Below are 17976 nucleotides of genomic sequence, written 5' to 3'. Positions count from 1 at the left end.
ACAGTGTTGGAGGCTGCTAGTCCAGACAACATGGCAAAAATACTGGTTAAATCATCACATCATGGCAGATGCCTTCATAAAAGGGAGAGAGCACATGGTGAGACAGGAAACCAGAAGGAGAGGCTAAGCTCACTCTTATAACATTTACTCTCTCTCTTTTTTTTTTTAAGTTGTTGATGGACCTTTATTTTATTTATTTATATGTAGTGCCGAGAATCATACCCAGGGCCTCAACACATGCTAAGCAAGTGCTCTACTACTAAGCTACAACCCCAGCTCGAATTCAGGCTCCCTTGAGAAGAATCTCAATCCCTTTCCAAGGGCATGCCCCCATACTTAACAACCTCCCAGGAGGCTCCACCTCTTAAAGGTCTCCTCAGATCTAACTAGCACGTGGACTGGGGAAACTGAGGTTCAAAGGCAAAGGGGACTGGCCCTGAGATAGATCCAGTAGTCTGGCCCCAGAGCACACACTCTTCAACTACAACACCAGTGTTCTAGGTTTAGTGGCTGAAACTCAGCTGATCAGGACAAAACTCATATTGTCCCCCGCAACATTATGAAAATTCCCACACACATAGAAAAGCTGAAAAAATAATATAATGAATACCTGTACACCATCAACTTTGATTCAACCATTATTGACTTTTTTTCATATTTGCTTCATAATTGTATTACAAAAGTTTTGCTGAACCATTTGAGAGTATTTTTTAAACATTGCAACACTTCACCATTAAATACATCTGCAGGTATTTCCTGAAAATGAGGATAATCTTCCCCATGACTGTAATGACCAATGTCACATCTAAGAAAATTAATAGTAATTCCACAATAATATATAAATATCAAGTTCACATTCAAATTTCCCCCAATTATCCCAAAGTTTTGGTGTTCTTTTTTTCTTTTTTAAGCCAAAATTCTATCAAGATTCACACATGGCATTTCAATTTGATATCTCTGCTGCAGTTCTTTAAACAGTCCTACTTTTTGGCATTTAAAAAATATAACAGATTAGAAAATATTGCAGTGTATTGTGTGCCCATAGTACAATAATTTATTAAATTATTATTTGTTATTGAGCTGAGATATCAGTTCAACTACCTTCACAAAAGCTAAAGTAGCAATGATGTAAATATAATAGAAGTCTGTTTTACTCATAATAATCCAATCATGGGACCCTCTCTCCTCTCTTATCTCTCTGCCACTCTCAAACATAGCATCTGCCCTGTGATCTAAGATGGCAGCTCCTTCCTTCCTCCTGGTCTTCATTGCATCAAGAAAGGGGAAAGGAAATAGGGAGGGCATCATATACAATTTTGCTCTGATCCCCCATTGATTAAAAGTCACACAGTCTTAGTTTGGTAGCATATGTGCCTTCCTGAATTTTTGGTGTCTTATTATTAAAGGGATATGGAAAAATGGGCACTGGAAGGTCACCAGCCTACACAGTTGTAAGTGAGCATGTTGTTGAACCCGACACAAAAGAAAAGACCACCAACTCAAATTTTAAATCAAATTAAAGCAAGCTTATATTTGTGTGCACAAAGAGCTGATCAGCATCTATCTCTCCCAACACGAGCTAGAGATCAGCACCCCCAGCTCTCCAGGAACAAGGTTTTATAGCACAAAAAGTTGCAAAGAGAACTTACAGCTAACAGGATTTTAACAAGCATAAAGGCAGATAGTAGGTTAATGATCTGCATGGCATGGTATTTCACGGTAGGTAGTAAATTCAGATCCCAACATCAGAGTTTATAAGGTACCGCTGAGGTTTCAGAGAAGGTTGTTATCTGGTCAGGGGGAGCCAGGCTTGAGTGAGTTCAAGGCATGGACAGGAATTCCAAACAAGTTTAGAAATTGCAGTAATTTATAGTAAAATAGAAATTAACTTTTCATGACTTTATGATGAGACAGCTCCCAATCTTTTTCTTTTTTTTTTTTTTTTTTTAGTTGTTGATAGATCTTTATTTTCATTTATTTATATGTGGTGCTGAGAATCAAACCCAGTGCCTCACACGTGCCTGGCAAGTAAGTGTGTACCGCTGAGCCCCAGCCCCAGCCCTGAGGCTCCCAATCTTAAAATGGAATTAGGCTGGGTTCATCACATGTAAGGTGTCCTGGGTCGGCTGTAACACTCCTTCTCACTCACTGTGGTTGTGAGTAAAGTTTGAAATCTTCAACTGCTACATCATACCAATAACATAACAAAGACTTAACATTGTTGGGGTAGAAGCCGTAATGGAAAGTATTCAAGTTTAAAGAAACTTTCCTAGACAGAACTCAGAGCAGAAACCTGTCAAGGTGAAAACAGAGACAGTTGTCAGGGATGGAAAAAAAATAAGAGCCAAAAGATACATTCAAAAATTATATGAACTAGGCTGAGGTTGTGGCTCAGCTGTAGAGCGCTCGCCTAACACGTACAAGGCCCTGAATTCGAGCCTCAGCACCATATAAAAAAAAAATACGTAAAATAAAAGTATTGTGTCCAACCACAACTAAAAAAATAAATTAAAAAAAAATATATGAACTGAGCAAGACCCTATATCAAAACAAAAAATAAAAAAGGACTGGGGTGTGACTTAGAGGGGTTTAACCCCCAATACAAAAAAAAAAAAAAAAAATCAAGCCCAGTGGCACACATCTATAATCCCAGCTACTTTGGAGCCTGAGACAGGAGGATCACAAGTACAGGGCCAACCTCAGCAACTTAAGGAAACCGTGTGTCAAAATTAAAAAACAAAAAAACAAAACAAAACAAAAAAACAGAAAGGACTCTAGATGTAGCTCAGTGATAAAGTGCCCCTGGGTTCAATCCCCACCACCAAAAAAAAAAAAGTTAAGCAAATCCTGAGTCAGCCTGGCTCTCAGTGGAGAAGGGCCTCCTGCTTCCAATACAGAGTCACAGCACATCAGCGGGAGGGGTGCTCAGTCAGCGCTTGAAAGATGCAAGTGCCTGGAATAAACAGAGGTAGAGGGAGCGCAGAGTTAGACACTCCGATCATGAGCCAGATAATCCTGACCAACGTTCTCTCTTGAAAATAACATGAAAAACAGAGAACACACACACTCACATACACACACACATGCACACACGCACACACACACACACACATACCTGCACAGGCATTCTGGCAGGGAATGGAACACACACACACATGCACACACATGCACATATGCACACATGCACATAAACACAGGCACATGAGCACACACGTGCATGCATGTGCACACACACACCCAGGCATTCTAGCAGGGAATGACAAGGCCAAGATCCAGAGGAAGAAGGAAACCCAGAGAAGTGAACCTAGTGTCTGGAGCCGCTTTTCCTGGTGGTAGTGACTAATTTAGGGAGAGGCACCTGAGAGCAAGTTGACGCACTTCCCTGGCTCACAGGGATGCAGAGACGGATACAGGAGATCAGGGTGTGCCAAGCAAGGGCCCCTGATAAAAGCCCTGGGCTGCAGGTCAGGATCCCCCAGGGAGCACATCCTAACAGGGGATGAGCCAGAAACAGATCAGACCTCTAAGGCCACTGGAGCACAGCTGCGGGCATCTCCATCTCCTGGCTGGGCTAAGGCCCTGGCCTGCCAGAAGCAGCCAGAAATCTACTCTGAAGGAATGGAACATCATCCAGCCTCAAACCACTACAAGTTCTCACGCACCATGTTCAGAGCACAATGTACGCACAGGCAGAGGCCGCCGGACACTGGGTACGCCCCATGGGAAGCAACAGGAGCTGCACAACACCACACAAGCCCAGGCCTGTACAGGCGAGGCAAGCACCCTACCACTGAACTGCACCCCAGGCCCTCAACCTGAATCCTAACAGCTTACAAGAAGTACAAGGAATAGAGGAGCATGTACAGCGAGATCCTGGAGATGGAACCAGCCACATCCAGAATGTGGAAACTTTCTTCAACAAGAAAGTGGGGAGGGGAATAGAAGTTCAGTGGGTTAGACCAAGGGGAATGAAGGGAAGGGAGTGGGACTGTCAGGAGATGGAATCAGACGTCACTTTCCCATGTTCATGTATGAATGAATACACGACCAGTGAAACTCCACGTCACGTACGGCCACAAGAACGGGAAGCTCTACTCCATGAATGTGAGGTATGTCAAAATACACTCTACTGTCACGTGTAACTAGGAAGAACAAATAAAGAAATTAAAAAAGAAAGTGGCAGAGGAAAGTGGGAGAAGGAGTGTTTTAAACTTAAAGAGCCTTTAGAAGAATATCAACCAAACACAACATGAGGACCTTATTTGGATCCTGATTCTAACCAACAACAGTAAAAAGACATGGATGTGACAATTGGGGACATTTAAATCTTGCCTGATAAAAAGGAACGTGTATGAGAGAGAAATGTTTTTTTTTTTTTGTTGTTGTTGTTGTTTTAGTTGTAGTTGGACCCAATACCTTTATTTTATTTTATTCTTATGTGGTGCTGAGGAACAAACTCAGTGCCTCGGCACATGCTAGGCCAGTGCTCTACCTCTAAGCCACAACCCCAGCCCCCATGGTTTGGTTTTATTTTACTATTTATTTGTTTTGTGACAAGATCTCATTGTGTTGCCCACTAAGAATTGCTGGGGATGTGGCTCAGTAGTTAAGCAACCCCTGGGTTCCATCTCCAGTACTACGATTACTACTACTACTACTACTAATAATAATGATCCAGTGGAGGAGGGAGAAATAATAATAATGATCCAGTGGAGGAGGGAGAAATGAGAAATGGCTCTAAGTGAAACCAAATATATTCAAGTTAATAACTGATAAAAACGAATGACGGACACATGGGGATTTGTTTTATTCCTCTATCTCTCTTTTTAAGTATGCTTATAATTTTTATAAGAAAACCACAAATATATGAAGCAAGGGCTGGGGTTGTGGCTCAGTGGTAGAGCGGTTGCCCAGCATGTGTGAGGCCCTGGGTTTGATCCTCAGCACTACATTAAAATTAAAATAAAATAAATAACACATTGTGTCCATCTACAACTACAAAAAAATTTTTTTTTTAATTATGAAGAGAAACTATAGGCATATGAGGACAAAAGACAATCTGGGTGAAAACTAGGAAGAAAAATAATGGAAAATAAAGATCCATAGAGGATACAAATAATGGAGTCATTAAGCATGGATTTAAAAATAAGTATGCATAATATCCAAAAAAATAAAACAAAACACAAGATGGGGAATTTAACAGAAAACTAAAAACTGTCAAAAAGAAGCAGAAATTCTTCTAAAACTGACAATACAGTTGCTCTCCGATGATCACAGAATACAGAAGCAGCTTGATGACTCTCTGCCAGATCGGATGTGGGCCCCGGCACCCAGTGGCACAGTCAGGGTTGGGCAAATGTCGGAGCAGAGAGTCAGGTTCTCCCTGGAATTCCACCAAACCGTAGCTCAAGAGGCTGCAGCCATCGGAGCCCTCAAGCCTGGGCAGACTCCCTGAGGGTGGCCTTCGGTGTCGTGCCTCACCCGGCCCGCCCGAGTCCCGGACATGAGGGGAGCGTCCCTAAAAGCTGGAGGCCTAAATGTCTTGGCTTCCATCGTGATGGTTTTGGTGGCGACACCTGTCCTGTGTGGGAGCCGAGGACGGTCAAACACCGAGGACCTTGGAGGATACACAGAAAAGAACACGGGGAACAGAAAAGGCATAGTGAAACCAGAAGACCCACACAGAAGAGTGAAGAACCATTCCCTTCCCACTAGTCGCACCCGCCAATCTGCTCACCAGAACAGGGAGGTAAAGAGGAGGGTGTTATCGAAAAGAAAGTCAAGAGCCAAGATTAAAATCAAAGTGGGAGGAGGAGGAGGAGGAGGAGGAGAGATGTTCCTGGTAAGAGGAGACTTCTATGAAGAAGTAAAAAAATAAGAAGAAACATGTGGGCAGGTGTGGTGGTGCATACCTGTAATCCCAGCAGCTCAGGAGGCTAAGGCAGGAGGATGGAAAGTTGGAGGCCCCCCGGGCAATTCAGCAAGACCCTGTCTCAAAAAAAAAAATAAAATAAGAAGGGCTGGGGATGTAGATCAGGGGTAGAGTGCCTCTGAGTTCAATCCCCAGTGCTGAGAAGAAAAGAAATACATAAAAGAAGCGCCACTTTCTGAAGAAGAGTCACGCATCTGCAAAGCACTTCCCAGTCCAGACTAAAGGGCCAGAGAACAAGGACCATCGGAAGGGACCATGGTGAATCACCAGGACGCTTCATGTTTAAGATTCAGCCAGAAGCCGGGCGCGTTGGCCCACGCCTGTAAGCCCAGGGTTGGAGAATCCAAGATCAAATCACCAGTAGACTCCATGGTGAGGACCCGCTTCTTTGCTCTCGCAGTGTCCTCTAATGGTAGAAAATGGTAGAAAGGGGAAAAGCTCCCAGTTCTTTGGAGTCTTTTCTTTTCTTTTTTTTTTTTTTGACACTAGGGGCACTTTACTACTATGTACCCCAGGCCTTTTAAAATTTTATTTAGAGACAGGGTCTCACTAGATTGCTTTGAGCCTAAGTTGCTGAGGCTGGCTTTGAACTTGCGATCCTCCCGCTTCAGCCTCTCGCGCCCCTGGGATTACAGGCATGCATCACCATACCCAGCGAAGGTCAGGATTTCAATATAGGAATTTTCGGTAGGCACAAACATTCTGTTGACAGCAGTTATAGTTATAGATAGTGGTGATGGTTGCACAACATTGTGAATGTATCTAATATCACTGAATTATACACAAAACATGGTTAAAAGCGCATATTTTGTGTTATGTTAAAAATTATATGGCTGGGGGTGTTACTCAGTGGTAGAGCATTTGCCTAACATAGACTGTTGAACCACAAAGAAACATTCTGAACCACAAACACCAGAAGATTGACAAGGGATTTTTGACTTTCAAAGAAGCTTTCCTGAGAACCTGCACATTTCTCTGCAGGAAAATCATATAAAGGGCTCGGATGCAGATCAGTGGTAGAGCGCTTGCCCAGCATGTCAAGGCCCTGGGTTCCATCCTTAGTAATCCGCACCCCTCCCCCGCAATCACGTACAAAGTCAGAAAGCTCAATCCTGTGTCACTCCTCTTCAAGATGCCAGAGGAGAGGGACACCCACAACTTGCCTTTGGGGCATGTACACCTTTGGTGGCCTTTAATTAATCTTTACTTGTGCCTTGCCTTTGACACATCCTGGAATTCTTTTCAGCAGCCATAGAAACCCACCTGGGCCAAATTGAGGTTCCATTGCCCCTTGGAAGAACCTCATTGAACCCCTGTTTAATGACTATCTACCCCGCCCCCCAGGATCAGAAGCCCCAGTCTTTAAGATCTCTAATCAGATAATGCTTGGACTAACATACTTTAGACAAGAAGGGGCCTTGAAACTTCAAGCCCTCCATCCTCCTGCTGACTCACAAGAGAAGATCATGGTCCAAGGAGACCACGTTTGCTGCCCAACATCCTGCTGTGACTTACTTGCCATTTTTCCTTCTCTAGTCAGAAATATGAGGGGCTGTTAGATTCAGTGCAAGTGACCCCAGGTGCCACTGGCTACTGTGCCTCCAGGGACGAGGGTCCTGGAGTAACCTGCTGCTGGTGAGGGGGCGGACTGCGGCCGCACTGCAGCACCTCTGGTAGCACAGGGCCATGCTCTGCTGACATCACAAGCAGAATGCAGGGGCTGGCTGCACTTTAATTGTGACATCGGGGAGCAAAGCTGGGGCAGTCCTTAAGGAGGAAAACCACCTTGACAGGGAGACTACAGACCAGCAGCCAAAGGAAAAGGTAAGAGCGTGGTCACTAGGCCCCAAGAGCAGCGAGGCCCATGGGTTGCTGTAAGACGGAAGGGGCTGCACACCCGAGGGACTTGCAGGAAGCAGGGGCAGAGACCCAGAGAATCAATCCCTAAAACCCTCTGGACAATGAGTCTGGAAATTCTTTGAACTTTATACCCAGTGAGAGGGAGTGGCTTGAAGGTTTACATGAAAAGTGCTTTTTGTTCCCTTTTTTTAAACTAGATAGAGGTTTTACAAGTTTTTGGTTTTTTTTTTCTGCAAACCCAGCATTTACAAAAACAGGAAGCTACAAATCACAATGCCCTCTGCAGAAGTTTTTTTGCTGGTATCCTGTATAAAAATCTTTCTGACAAGAAGAGAGGCTTACTTATGGCAAGGGTCTTTTGGGTGGGGGTACCTGTTCTGCTTCAGGGTGGGGGACCTGGTGAGTGGGGCTGGGCGAGGCGCCCACGCTGAGTGCCCAAGGTCCTTCCCTTCTCAACACAGGGCAGCAACGGATATGGCTCTCCCTGACATGCAGCAAGTTTCACGTGAGTCCTTGTGCCTCTCACCTCCTCCGAGCAGCAAGGCAGTGGGTGAAACACCTTCCTACGGCCCCTCTGCCCTCTTACCCACAGTTGGGACTGGAACAAGAACACAGTCCCCAGTGTTTGCCTCCCATTAGTTTAGTGACACAGTCCAGTTGCCCCATGGCAAACAGCTGCTACCAAGAGGAGCACAGTTGTACCCCTGAAGCATGACTCCAGTGAGGCTTTGCTCTGTCTCCCCAGGGCCAGCCCAGGACCAATTCCCAGCCCCACAGCTCCCCGCCTTGCCCTCGAGACCTTCCCAAGGCCAGCTCCTGTTGAATAACACCACCGCTCTCCGCACATTCGAGGACCAAGTCCTGTGTCCCATTTGCTTGGAGGTGTTCCATAACCCGGTCACCACCGCCTGTGGCCACAACTTCTGCATGACCTGTCTCCAAAGTTTCTGGGACCACCAGGCTGCCACGGGGGAGACCCACTATTGCCCCCAGTGCAGAGAGAGCTTCCCCTCCAGGCCCCGGCTCTGCAAGAACGTCATCCTAGGGGAGATGGTGGCCTGCTTCACCCAGGGTAAGAACCAGGCCACGGGGCCCTTGTGGAACACAGCTGGGCCCAGGGACGTGCCCTGTGACTTCTGCTCCCCCCAGAAGCTCCGGTCTGTCAAATCGTGCCTGCACTGTGTGGCCTCTCTGTGTGAGAAGCACCTGCGCAGCCACTTTGAGGACCAGATGTTCCAGAGCCACCAGCTGCTGGAGCCTGTGCAGGATCTCAAGACCCGCTTGTGCCGCAAGCACCGCAAGCTCCGGCAGCTGTACTGTCGCACGGAAGGCTGCTGCGTGTGTGGCGCCTGCCTACTAGAGGAACACAAGAACCACGAAACGGCCCCACTGGAGGAGGAGCGAGCCCGCAAGGAGGTGAGGTGGCAGGAGCAGGGAGTGGGGGGCTCTCAGCTCACATCCTAAGAGGAAAATTATGCAGCTAAGGCTGAAGGTGGTGGCGTGTGCCTGCAGTTTCAGCTATTCGGGAGCTGAGGCAAGAGGATCACAAGTTCCAAAGCCTGGGCAACAGAGCAAGACCTTGTCTCAAAAACAAAAAATCCAGCAGTTGATGAAGCAATAGTCAGCAGGATTGTGTCATGACATGAAAAGGCTGTTGAGGGGGCTGGGGTCAGAGCTCAGTGGCAGAGCGCTTGCCTAGCACATGCGAGGGCCTGGTATTCTCAGCACTGCGTATGAATAAAATAAAGGTCCATTGACAACTTAAAAAAAAAGGCACTGTTAAGTTAATAGGATGCAGAATTGTATTGGGGAGGGACTCAAGAACTTTTCAGTCTATTTCAACATTATCAAAGTACAAATAAAGGCAGGCGTGGTAGCACATGCCTATAATCCCAGCAATTTGGTAGGCTGAGGCAGGAGGATTACAGGTTTAAGGCCAGCTTCAGCCACTTAGCAAGACCCTGTCGTTAAAAAAGTCAAAGACCTGAGGGTGTAGCTCAGTGGTAGAGAGCCCCTAGCTTCTGTTGCTATTACAATAAAAAAATACAGGAGTACAAACACATCTGTCCTTTTCCCTACTTTTGAATTTTATTGAATATAGTTGGATGAGTTTTTAAGAGAAATCCTTATATTTTAGATACCCTGACTTATATATTATACAACAGCGCTATTCCCACAGAGTCACTGCTCAGCCAGACAAGACACTTGTGTCAGAATGTAAACCGACTGCATCACTAAATTCACCATTTAGTTTGAGGAACACTTTTTTTTTTTTTTTTCCCATTGCCAGACTGTCTCAAAGAAGGAAGCACTATGTCAATTTTTTTTTTTTTAATTTGTAGTTGTAGATGGATACAGTGCCTTTATTTTACTTGTCTATTTTTATGTGGTGCTGAGGATTGAACCCAGGGTCTCACAACCAGGCAGGGGGGCTCTGCCACTCAGCTACAGCCCCAGCCACCACATCAATTTACAGTCTGACCAGCAACCGTCTGTGGACAGACACTTGCCAAAGCACTGTTCCGTAATCTAACAATGCAAATGCCAGTTGCTGGAAGAGGTGGAAATGATAGGCTCATGGAGAAGGACTTGGGCCTGGCAGTGTGGCTCTGGGGAATGCAGGTGGCTGTGTGACTGCTATCCCTCACCAGGTCCCAGTGAAACTTTCACAGCCCCTTCCTGTGGCCTGAAACCATGGTCATCACTGTTAGGAGCAGTGAACCTTATTCCTATGAATGGCATAGGCTCTCAGTAGGTGAGAGACAAGGAGCAGATGGCCAGGCGCCATCCACCCTTTGGCTCTGGTCTTATTCATTCTCCTTGAGACCAGCAGATGAATGCAAGAGGTACGTCTGTCTCTTCTGGGCTTGGACAGGGGATGCTTGGAGCAGGGCTTCTCCAAGGCCCCTTCTCTGAATCGGGGCCCCTCCTTCTCCCCCTACCCCAGATGGAGGTTCGGAAAGTCCAGGCCAACGTGGAGAATGAGATGCTAATCATTGCCTCCGACAGCCAGAAGCACCAGGGGCGAGTGACTTTTCTCTCGGTAAGGTGGAGCTGTTCCCACCCCAGGCCCAGGCTGCCCCAGCACCCTGCATCAGGCTGAGGGCCCTTTTGGGACCTAAAAAGGGGGGTCTAGGTCTAGGATGGTGGGGTAGGAAGAACAGGTGGACAGACAGGGCCATGACAGTAGGGTACAGGAGTGGGGATCAAAGATGCCTGTCAACTCACCCACCCAGAAACTCATCCAGACGATGCGGGATGAGGTGAACACCTGCTTCTCCGAGATCATCCACGAGGTCAAACAGCTGCAGATAAAGGTCTTGGATTTCGTGGAGAAAGAGGAGGCAACTGCCCTGGGGAAGCTGGGCAGCTCCATCCAGCAGAGCCACAACCGGCTTCTGAAGCTAGAGGGGGACAGTGTCTGGCTCCACACGCTGCTCACCAACAGAAGTGATGAGCAATTCCTGCAGGCAAGACCCCACCCTGGCTCTGGCCCTGCCACCTCTCCATGCTCCCTCCACCCTCAAACACACCAGATCTGCCCAGACCTCAGAAAAAGTGAGCAGCGTGTGGGGCTGCATCACTTTGTCTATTCCCCTGCCTCGGGAAGCCCCAGGTCACCATCCTAAGCATACACCAACACTCTCGGCTTCTTGCTTCTCCACACAGCTCAGCCTTATCCTTCCTTTCCTGCCTTGAATTCCACGGAACGGTGGGTATGCCCTAGGATTCTGGGTATCTTAAGTTTTTCCAGTGCAAGATTGAGTCTCGGAAAATCCATTGATCAAAATCCCTTTTCTTCCCCAGCCCTGGCCACATGGCCTGGTGGTGCTGCTGCAAGAATGTAGTGGGTTGGTGTACCGAGGCATGCGGCTGGCCAGAAGGTGGCAGCAGTCTTCTCAGTGGGTGGGGCTCAAGTCCTGCTCATAGACCTTCCTTTCTTTCTTTCTTTCTCTCTCTCTTTCTTTCTTTTTAAAAATTTTTTAGCTGTCAATAACCTTTATATCTTTTTCTTTAATTTATATGCAGTGCTGAGGATCAAACCCAGTGCCTCATACATGCTAGGCAAGCACTCTACCCCTGAGCCACAACCCCAGCCTAGACCCCCTTTCTTAAATTGCTACCACACACCTGGGCAGATTTCTAGAAATACTGTTCACCTTGCCCCCTATTCCCCCGTCCCCAAACAACAGGACATATTTAGCAGTGGGTTTTCAATAAGCAAGTCAAGGTTTAAAGGAAATCCTCCAATCGTTCCCTCACTGCCCTAAACCAGAGTTCTGGTCCTTGGTAGAATCCTAACTCAGATGTCCAAACAACTAGGAAGAGAGGGGAAAGAGGTGTCCGGGTTTGAAAACAGACAACTCCTCCACCTGCCTGTGGTCCTGGGGGTCACTGGGCCCCTGCTGTGCGTGAGAGGCTGACAGTATTAACACCTGCCCCTCCCTGCATGGCAGGAGTTCCCCAAATTGAAGCATATCCCAGTCTCCGCAGAACCCCTGATGGGCACCAACTGTGAGGAGACACAGAGCTTCCTCCAGCTGCCAGAGACCCTGGCTGAGCTCCGGACCCAGCTGGTGGACATGGGTCTCAGCTTCGTCAACCAGCTCCTGATGAAGGGTCAGTCTCTGGTGACCTGGGGCCTGCATTCGGGGGGGATGGGGGTGGGACCGCCCTGCAGGGCAGTGGTTATGGAGCTTTCCTGCCTGAGTGCACCCTCCCCAGGTGACACAGTCTCCTGGAGCCCATGCCTCTTTCCAGGAGGATGGGCTATAAGAGGGTCCTCAGCAAAGCTCCTCCATCTCCCCAGGCATTAGGATGAACTCCTACGAGGTGCTGCCACTAACCATGGACAGGAAAACACTCCTCCAGTGTGAGTCCCTGGAACCCGGCCAAGCCAGAGGGACAGGGGAGCAGGGTCCCTGATGTCCCAACCACCCACTCCTACTTGCACTCAGGCCAGGCCCTCCAGGTGTGGCCTGACCTCTCACTCCACACTGGAGATCTCAAAAGGACTTGTCCCAGCCCTAGGTCCTGGTAGGAAGGGGAGGAGACCCTGTCCCATCCTGCCTCAGAACCAGCTCTGGTGTGGCTTCCTGGACCCTGTGTGGCAGGACATCTGCCTCCAGCTGGGGCTTAAGCTGAGCCAGAGTGAATAGGCTCTGTCCACGTCTTCCTCAGACACAAGCTCCCATTCATTTGCTGTTCCTGTAGCCCCCCACCCACGATGGGCCTGGGGCCAAATCCCAAAGGCTTCTCTGAGATGCTGAGTTTAAAGGTGGTACTGTCTTTGCTGTCCCCCTCTGGGTCACTCTCCCTCAGTCTTCACTTAGCTTTGTTTCCTAAACAAATAAACAGGGAGATTACTTGGGGATCTAGTGAGAGAGGCAGGGGGACTCCTGGCCCCAGTCCCTCCCAGAAAGTGGAACACCGAGAGTGACCAGGTCATCCTTCCTCCGGACAGTGTCTGTGGTGGCCAGGCCAGAGTTGGGGGTTTAACGGGGCTGGATGGAGGGGGCCACTCCTAGGAGCCATGGAATTTAGCACCCCTCTTCCCCCAGAGACCTCCACCCCTCTGCCCTAAGGGCGCTGACCCAGGCTCCACTCGCCCCACCGCCAGGTTACTGCAACCTGAACTTCGACCCCTCCACCGCCAGCGAGGAGCTGTTCCTGTTCAAGGAGACCCACTCGGTGCTGAACCTGGGCATCCTCCTGGAGCCCTCGGCCACGGGCGGCCCGGTCCCGGGCTTCAAGCAGTGGCCGCAGGTGCTGTGCTCCCGCGGCCTGTCCGAGGGCCGCTACTACTGGGAGGCGGAGGTGTCCAACTCGTGGATGTGCCTGGGCGTCACCTACCGCCGCAGCCCGCAGCTCAACGGCGTCCCGCGCCGCAACATCGTCTACCTGCTGGGCCGCAACCCCTACTCGTGGTGCCTCGAGTGGGACTCGCTCAAGTTCTCCGTGTGGCACAACAACACGCAGACGGTGCTGCACGGCGCCTACCACCGCACGCTGGGCGTGGCGCTCGACTGCGCCGCCGGCTGCCTCTCCTTCTACGGCGTGGCGGGCGGCGTGAGCCTGCTCTACCGCTTCCTCGCCACCTTCCTCGAGCCGCTCTTCCCCGCGGTCATGGTCAGCAGCGGCGCCTCCGTCACGCTCAAGCAGCGCCCCGACGCGTAGGCGGCACCCGGCCGGCTCAGGGTGACGGCCAATAAAGCTGGACTCTGAGTGCTGGCTGGGCAGAGCCGCAAAGGGAGGGTGGCCGGCCCCGCGTGGTCCCCTGCATCCAGGGCGGAGGGTGGGTGGCCCGCCTGCCTCCCGCTGCAGCGCCGGCCAGGCAGTCCCAGGAACTGCAAATGGGCAATGGCCACAAGAACCAGGCTGGAGTTCCCCTGGGGATGGGGACAAGTCCTGGAGCCTTCGAAGAGGACACTTCTGCCCCGGATGCTGGGCCCAACACTCATCTCCCACCCCAGCCAAGGCTCCTGCCTTGGTTCTCAGGCTGATCCTGGTCACTCAGCACTGGGGCCTGTCCCCAAATGCCTTGCTGCCTGAGACTGGGCCACCTGGCTTCTCTCTGACTTCTCCTTCCTGGGTGGCCAAAGGTAGAAGTGTCAAGGGACAGAGTTGGGAAGGGGTGGCCTGAACCCTGGCTTAGCCGGGAGCTAGGAGGTTAAGATGGAGGAACCCAGGACTATCTTTCTCGGATTCAAAACTGATAGGCTGAAGACCAAGGGTCAAGCAGAGGCCCAGGCTGCTGACCCCATTGCCCATCACAGGGCTTCTCCTACCGCTGGTGTCTTCAAGCCTGGAGATGCCATGCTGGGTGGTAAACTTAGACCATTCTCCACCCGCTCCTAAGGCTCCTAAGAGAAGCTCCCTGCCCCCTAAGCCATGAGCCCACTTGGCTCAGGGCTCCAACAGCATGGGGGCCTCTGCCGTCCAACCTGCCCAATGGGATGGATGGATGGATGTCTGAGGACAGGCTGGACCCAAGACAGTTCTCTGCCTCCGGACCCTGGCAGGGCCAAGACTGGGGACTCAGCCCCCCTGGGGAAGCTGAGGATTCCGGTCCAGCAGGAAACCACCTTGGTATTTCCAGCTTCAACCAGCCCCAGTCCCTGTAGGTTCCACAGTGAGGGCTCTCTCAGTTGAGTTAATATTTGACTCCCAAAAGGAAACCGTACAAGTCACGGGGAGAAAATCCCCCAGGGCAAAGCAGTAGGCACCCAGGTAGGCACCCAGGTTAGATGGCACCCCACAAGGTGTTCCAGATTCCACCCGGGTTCGCTGGTTTCTGAAGAAATAAGTGACCCAGTTTTCCCCTTGAGGCACTTATTTTGGAGCAGGCAGAGCAGGCAGAGCACAGGGACATAGGGTGTGCTCTGAAGGTCTCTTGGAGGTGCAGTCCCTTTAGCTCCTCTGAGCAAGCCCTAGCTGTGACCTCATGGTGACCTTTCTCCCTGGAGTCTTCACTAAGCTCCAGCTCTAGTGACTTTTATTTTTCCTTTTTGGTTTTTCAGTTGTAGATGGGCACAACACCTTTATTTCATGTACTTTTATGTGGTACTGAGGATCGAACCCAGTGCCTCACATGTGCTAGGCAAGCGCTCTACCACTGAGTGACTTATTCTCCAGAGGCTGCTGTCCCTGCATATAGCAAGTAGTGAGATGAAAGCCTTTCCCCTTATTGAAGAGATTTTTGTGTGTGTGCCCCCATAACACACCCCACCTTCCTTCTTCCTGACTCAAAGGGGAAACCAGAGGAGGGATGCCCAGGAGGCTAATGAACACAGTAGGGCCACACGGATCTCCCAGTCCTCCCCCAGCAGGGGGCTGCAAAGGAGGGCCCCTTCTCCTCTGGGCTGCAAGGATTCTTAGCAGCAGGGTGCTATGTGAGCAGTCAGGGACCCTGGAGCACACCTCCAAAGGGTGTGTGGTTTACTGGCTTTCTCAAACCGCTGGGGCTTTTTTTTTTTTTTTTGATGAACCTTTATATGTGGTGCTGAGAATTGAACCCAGGACTTCACACATGCTAGATGCTAATCAGGCACTCTACCATTGAGCCACAACGCCAGCCCTAAAACAGGGTCTTACTAAGTGCAATCCTCAAACTTGCAATCCTCCTGCTTCAGCCTCCCAAGTCTCTGGGATGACAGGCATGTGCCACCACACCAGGGAGCAATCTGTTTTTAACCACTATGCTGCACAGCCTCTTGTATAATGTGTTCATTGTGGAGAACTCACACAATATGGAAATAAAACCACCCATGTTCTACCCCCTCAAGACCCTCTCCTGGAGTGTTTCCTTCAGTCTTGAGCACAGAGCCGTGGGTCAGCTGGAGATGTAGAACACCAGGAAACAGTTACAACTCGTATGTTTTCCTAAGTTACCTTCAAAATGCAAAAATAATTTGTTCATTGTAGAATGCATAATATTACAAGCTACAAATGAGTCCTATGGCTTTGTTTAATCTCTCTTCCTGGTTCCCACTAAAGGTGGCAAGAGGCAACCCAGCCAAAGCCACAGGTGTTACTCCAAGTTCCACCCACCCACACACAGGAGGGTGCTAGCAGGGCCAAAGGATGGTGGCAGTATGTCGTCATCCGTTCCCACAGGTGGACAGGGTGGGAAGCAGGACCAGATGACAAGAGCCTGGGGCAGGAAGCTTTGGTCTTCTCTCCACCAAAGGGTGGGATGCTTGGGGCTGAGCGTGGGGGGAGGAGTCCGTGGGAGCCCCGAAGAGGCCCTGCCAGGCATAGTGGGAGGTCTCCAAGACAGCATAGATTCACCTCACCTCTGCACTCTTCCTTGGAGGAAGGCAGAAGTGTTTCCCTCCTTTCTGTGCCCATAATGCACTCCGCATGCGCCCCTCCTGGCACCCACATTGCATGGTGTTTTGAATAAGAATTCCCCATTAATGCCTGCCTGACATAGCCGGTGCTTAATAGGAGTTGATACCAGGACTGAAGGAATCCCCCCTCCCTCCAGTGGGAGGGCGGGACCACTTGGATCCTTTCCTGGGTCAGGTAAGGCCAGGTGTAGGTGGCCCAAACACAGAGCTCCCTACTTCTCCTTCACTACCCCTTTCCTCCTCATGAAGCTAAGACACTGTGCCGGCTGCAGCTAGGGGCAAAGGACCTGCCTGTGTCTGTCCCCATTTCCACCTCCCCTAGAGCCTGAAGGTTCTCCAGGACAGGTGTGGGAGGGGAGAGACACCTACCTCTACCAACCTGTTTCCTGACCTGCAAAATGGCATGCGTAGAGGCTGGGCATGAGGGCACGTGCCCGTAATCCTCACATCTCAGAAGGCTGAGGTAGGAGGATGGCAAGTTCCAGGCCAGCCTCAGCAATTTAGGGAGGCCCTAAGCAACTTAGAACCTGTCTCAAAATACAAAAAAGGGCTGGGGCTGGGGCTCAGCGGTTAAGTATATATATATACACATAGGGACACCATTCATATAGACTCCCTGGGCTTCTCAGATCTCACAGTTGGGAAACAAGGGGCACTTTGGGCAAGGCAGGGACCACGGGTGAGGCCAGGGAAGGTGTGAACTCAATATTCAACCTAAGTAATATTTTAATGTAACATTTCTCAAAACTAAACAACGCAAAATCCCACAGCAGACAAAATATTAAAACTGTAAATAAAGACCAGGCCTGAGCTGGTGCTGGAACACCATGCCTCACCCCCTGATGCTAATCCCAGCCCTGGTACCAAAGAAATTTATTCACAAAACCAGGTCACCACTTCCTGGGCCATAGTTTGCTGTCCTGCTTTTCTAAAAACATTGCATTAATTTTTCCACCTTGATCACTGAGCTTTTTGGTGTCCCCCTTACATATTGAGCCCCAGGCAAGTGGCTTGGCCCCTTCACCCTAGCTGGAGGTGACACAGTTCTGGAGGATGCTCACAGAATTGAGTGGCTGGATGATGGGGAGCTGTCCCGCAGGGGAAAGAGGTCACGCCCCAGGGCTGGGGATGCAGCTCAGTGGCACGGCACTTGCCTAGCACATGTGGAGCCCTGGGTGTCATCCCCAGCATCAAAAAAACAAAAGCAAAAACAGAACAACCTAAATGCTGAGAGCAACCCTGGTGTTACTAACGCGCACGTGCACTGCTGCCGTGAAGTTCAAATAACATCGTCTGCAGTTCCCGTTTGCCAAAATAAATAGCAATCCAAGC

General features: G+C 49.7%; 1 protein-coding gene and 1 long non-coding RNA gene across 3 annotated transcripts; one reads left to right on the top strand and one right to left on the bottom strand.

The window, feature by feature from the left end:
• Nucleotides 1–1628: 1628 nt before the first annotated feature.
• LOC143410107 (uncharacterized) lies at nt 1629–14163 on the bottom strand. 2 transcript variants are annotated; one of them, XR_013155633.1, is made up of 3 exons: nt 13646–14163; nt 5913–5988; nt 1629–2953 (listed from the first exon to the last, which is right to left on the bottom strand). It is a non-coding gene; the product is annotated as an uncharacterized LOC143410107 (long non-coding RNA). The 2 variants fall into 2 exon arrangements; XR_013092701.2 differs by lacking the exon at nt 13646–14163 and adding an exon at nt 11025–11210.
• On the top strand, nt 7734–15767 carry LOC143410106 (E3 ubiquitin-protein ligase TRIM65-like). The gene is made up of 8 exons (XM_076870793.2): nt 7734–7756; nt 8254–8297; nt 8538–9208; nt 10740–10835; nt 11029–11262; nt 12250–12412; nt 12603–12665; nt 13413–15767. Exons 2-8 carry the CDS (start codon nt 8267–8269, stop codon nt 13967–13969), a joined length of 1815 nt encoding a protein of 604 aa, XP_076726908.1. The 5' UTR covers nt 7734–7756; nt 8254–8266; the 3' UTR covers nt 13970–15767.
• Nucleotides 15768–17976: the final 2209 nt, after the last annotated feature.

This window comes from Callospermophilus lateralis, chromosome 11, assembly GCF_048772815.1.
Source record: "Callospermophilus lateralis isolate mCalLat2 chromosome 11, mCalLat2.hap1, whole genome shotgun sequence".
In the NCBI taxonomy this organism is placed as follows: Eukaryota; Metazoa; Chordata; class Mammalia; order Rodentia; family Sciuridae; genus Callospermophilus; species Callospermophilus lateralis.
Note: the sequence above shows the minus strand (reverse complement) of the source record. Positions and strands in the feature narration are given on the sequence as shown.

Coding starts and splice junctions, on each gene's coding strand:
- LOC143410106 (XM_076870793.2), top strand. CDS start 8,267: ATGGCTCTCCCTGACATGCAGCAAGTTTCAC. Junction 8,298..8,537: donor TGACATGCAGCAAGTTTCAC/GTGAGTCCTTGT, acceptor CTGTCTCCCCAG/GGCCAGCCCAGGACCAATTC. Junction 12,666..13,412: donor CAGGAAAACACTCCTCCAGT/GTGAGTCCCTGG, acceptor CCCCACCGCCAG/GTTACTGCAACCTGAACTTC.